This window comes from Equus przewalskii, chromosome 11 (assembly GCF_037783145.1).
Source record: "Equus przewalskii isolate Varuska chromosome 11, EquPr2, whole genome shotgun sequence".
NCBI classification, from domain to species: Eukaryota; Metazoa; Chordata; class Mammalia; order Perissodactyla; family Equidae; genus Equus; species Equus przewalskii.
The window spans coordinates 23,561,510-23,565,573 of record NC_091841.1 but is presented as its reverse complement, the minus strand read 5'-3'; the positions used below and the strand labels follow the sequence as shown (position 1 = coordinate 23,565,573).

Here is a 4,064-nt window from a genome sequence, read left to right as displayed (position 1 = left end):
TGCAGGGCAAGGAATTTATTGAAGCAAGATGTTGAAACCTTTACATTTTCCAGCGAAGATCAGATCATTGAAAGACAGAGGTACTATGATAGAATTTTTGATAAATCAATGTAACCACACTTCAAAATTACTTTCACCTGAAACAGAAAAAAAAAAAAAAGAAAGAAAAAGGAGGTCATTCATGATGCTCCTGGAGATGACATGTTATCAGAGACTGCTGTTCTTCACACGAAGATGTCAATGAAATTTCAACCAACAAAAGGCAAATGGAGGATAAGAGGCAGGACCCCAGTGTGCAGTAAACTAAATAGACCTGGCACAGTTACAACTGACCATGCAAGTCAGGAAAGAACTACTTCCATAGTCCTGCAAATAAACCCTGAGGTGACCCAAGAGTAGGACTCAGGTTTCCATGGAAGGAGGGAGTGAAGGGTTGTGCAGAGCAGCCCAGGATTTCTTTTCTCTGGTATCCTGGGACAGAGGACACTACTATTCCACTCCAAAGGGGACACGGGATTGAGAGATGGGGATGGGGTGAGAGAGGACTGGGGAAGTACTGCTTTTGGGAGATGACCAGCTTCAGCATGTGGAAATTCAACGTGATGGCACATGCACCTCTTAGAACTGAGAATCCAGTGCCTTTGGGAATTTTAAGCTGAACCTCATGACCTAAATCCAGTGGTAGATGGGTCCAGAGGTACCTTTAAGTATCTGTTTTCTTGATAAAGACATAATCTAAGCGTTTCACCTTCATATGTGTCTGCAGGAGATGTGACTGGAGGGTGTCTGCCCACAGGCCAAGATAAGGAGGAGAGTCGTAGGTGAGGAGTAGAAAAGCGGACTGAGGTACAAGGAATGGGCCTCGGCTCTGCAGAAGTTGGCAGAGAGCCCAGCTAGCCCAAACCTCCATCCTGCCAGAAGACAGGGGCTATTTCCCACCACAAACTGTCTCCCCATTCAATACAACCACACAGCCCATGAGATTTCATAGGTACTGTGTCCACTGGGTGAGGGAACTTCCCCTCAGGAAAGCTCCCAGGCAGGGAGGAAGCAGTGCCTTGGTCCTTAAACATCACTACATGGGGCCCCAGGTGTCCTCCTCCTCAGGACGCTATGGGGAGCCTGGTGCCCAGAGAGGTGACCTGAGAAGGAGGAACAGGCCCAGATGCTCTGTGAGCCTGGGTATAGCTCTACAGGTGTACTGTTATCATCCAACCTGTGGCCTTGGGTCACCCTATCAGAGATGACCAGCGCGGCACTGCTTCCACCACCTGTGCCCCAAGAACAGTACCCTAACCTCCATCCTGGCTGTTCACATGAGCAGAAGCCTCTATGTACCTAGAAGAAAGAAATTACCCATGCTTTTGTAAGTAACACTCTGTTCCCAAGGGATATCTTATCCGTGCATCTCTTCACTTGCAACTTGGCCTCAACGGCTTCTGGTGGTGCATTAAATCTCTGAAGCTGTAGCTTGTAGAGAGCTTCACTGATGAAGAGGAACTGTGTCGCATCAGTAAGAGCAGCTGGACATATAACTGCATCAGCTAGAGCAGAAGAAAAAGAAATAAAATTGACGTAAAGAAAGTCAATTTTTCTGTGGCTCCTGAAATCAGAGCTAGACCGGAGACCCAGGTATTTTATATTTCCATTCATCATTGTGCTGATGACAACGTGAGACCCTCTGCGTCATGATTTCCTCAAGGTCACACTGCAAGTGGTGGACACCAGGTGTCCTGATGCCTGGTTCAGTTTTTGTTTTTTTTTTTTAAAGATTTTATTTTTTCCTTTTTCTCCCCAAAGCCCCCCGGTACATAGTTGTGTATTCTTCGTTGTGGGTTCTTCTAGTTGTGGCATGTGGGACGCTGCCTCAGCGTGGTCTGATGAGCAGTGCCATGTCCGCGCCCAGGATTCGAACCGACGAAACGCTGGGCCACCTGCAGCGGAGCGCGCGAACTTAACCACTCGGCCACGGGGCCAGCCCCCCTGGTTCAGTTTTTATCCTTTGTAAAGTACCCACTACTCCGAAGACTCTCCTGGTTTTCTGAAATTCACTTTTCCTTGATTTCAAAAAATTAAGCTTCACCTATCCAAAGAGTGACACCTTATGGAGAAAGAGAACACATTAGTGGTTACTAGAGGGGAAGGGGGTTGGGGGGTAGGCATAAGAGGAAAGGCGCACAAATATGTAGTGACTAAGAAATAATAATGTATACCTGAAATTTCACAATTTTATAAACTATTATAACTTCAATAAAATTGAAAAGAAAGTGTGACACCTTATTTTGTCTTGGGTATTGGAGGAGAGATTTTAGTAATCAATTTTTTAGGTGAGTAGTATAGTCCGATTTTATCAGAGATCAGAGAAGGGAGAACACATTTGGAGATAGGTAAGTAAACCATTTATACATTGGAAGATGCTATTTTGAGGCTAAATTAACGAATAGGACTATGTCCTTGGATGCAGGCATAGCTAAAATTCTTAAAAAAATAAAGTGAATCAGTTGAACACATTCGACGCTTACTCACAAAGTTATGATTGGCTCTTTTATTCTGTAGAGATGCAAAGAATTCCTTAGAGAGGGTCAAAGATCAGAAGTGTGGCTCATTCCTGACCCCACTGGAATCATGCTGAGACTTGAAGTAACCACTTTCCCTGGTCTGGATTCTCCATGCCCCCAAGTCTTTGCTATCACACTTGCAGCCCAGGACATGCCTTACCAGGCTCTGATCTGACCCCTGGTCAGATATTAAACCACGCAGAGGATTTGGAGAGGGTAAAATTAGAGGCTACACAGGGGAAGAGGTTGAGGTTTAGAAAGTCAGATGAAAGAGAATCACTCAACAAGACTTGGGTCAGTATCGAGGGTATGAGGACACGGAAAAGTATTGTTGAACAAAGGGGTAGACATATCTAGAAAAATAGAAATTGTAGCCCTCGTGACTATACTAGTTCTAGTACAATTCCCAGTGGTAACCCTAGAAAGCTAGCAGTACTTGTAGACATATTGAATGCTGCTTATTCACAGAGCCCATTTGAAAATTTATCATCCAGAGATTCAGAGAACACTGGCTCTTTTGAACTGAGAGCTCTCCAAAATCCCCTCCAGCTTTCACATTTTATGAGTCTGATTCTATGAGTTAAAAAGCTGTGGACTCAACTGACACCTAAAAATCTCTGGAAGGAGGATGTCTGATAACTGTGAGATGTCTGCTCATTATCTAGAGCTGGACTCCTGACACACTTCATCCCTCTCTGTTGTCATAGCTACTCTTGCTGGTAGCTGTGAAACCCAATGACAAGAGGAGACTTGGGGAGATAAGTATTTTGCTCAAAGCGCTGGTAAGTGGCAGAGCCATGATTCACATGCAAATCTTATGTCATACAGCTTCTGAAACACAGATCCCAGACAAAGTGTCAGGCTTCAGATGGAAAACTCTTAAAGTTTGCTGGCAATGATTTTTTGTAAAAGTTCTTGAGTATTGCGATTTGAGAAAATGAGCTCCAGGCTTTTGGGGAGCTAGGTCACAAGTAGAGAAAAAGGTTTGGATTTTGATCTGATCACCCCAATTAAGTTCACCTAGTTCGGACAAGGTTACTTACCAGGATTGGTGCTGGATGGATTAGAAATGATACTCACCCTCGTAGTAGCAAAGGGCCAGAGTGACCAGCAGGACAGGCAGTGACAGCCTCATGGTGGTTCAGTTGCTTTGAGCTTTCAGCTTAAGCAAACAACCAACTAACAGGAGCTGGACTCAGGATCCTGAGGAACCCAGGGCTATTTGTAGCTAGAGAGCCTCACTGGTCCTGCCCACATGGCATGTGGCAGGTCACAAGGTCTGGCTTCCAGCCCTCTCTTCTCCACATAGGGCTGATGCCATCCATCTACATTACAGTCTCTAATGACTTGGTCAATGTTCCCATCTATAGACATTGCTGGCACCACGCACCTCTCCTTTGTAGCAATTACCGAGGTTGTAGCTTTCAAATGTCTAATGAGTTAACTGATGGGAGCTCCCCTGGAATATGGCTCCTTAATTTCGGGGCAGTGTCTGGTTTTGCTCAT

General features: G+C 45.1%; 1 protein-coding gene across 1 annotated transcript; it reads right to left on the bottom strand.

Moving 5' to 3' along the window:
• Positions 1–3,780, bottom strand: LOC103567046 (secretoglobin family 1D member). The gene is made up of 3 exons (XM_008543631.2): positions 3,639–3,780; positions 1,357–1,544; positions 1–137 (listed from the first exon to the last, which is right to left on the bottom strand). The coding sequence occupies exons 1-3, from the start codon at positions 3,691–3,693 to the stop codon at positions 84–86; spliced, it is 297 nt and encodes a 98-aa protein (XP_008541853.1). The 5' UTR covers positions 3,694–3,780; the 3' UTR covers positions 1–83.
• Positions 3,781–4,064: the final 284 nt, after the last annotated feature.

Bases quoted from the DNA above. Each gene is read 5' to 3' on its own strand.
- LOC103567046 (XM_008543631.2), bottom strand. From the start codon at position 3,693: ATGAGGCTGTCACTGCCTGTCCTGCTGGTCACTCTGGCCCTTTGCTAC. The intron at 1,545-3,638 runs GTGAGTATCATT...CTTCTGCTCTAG, and splicing joins GGCCCTTTGCTACTACGAGG to CTGATGCAGTTATATGTCCA. The intron at 138-1,356 runs GTAATTTCTTTC...TTTCTGTTTCAG, and splicing joins TGTTACTTACAAAAGCATGG to GTGAAAGTAATTTTGAAGTG.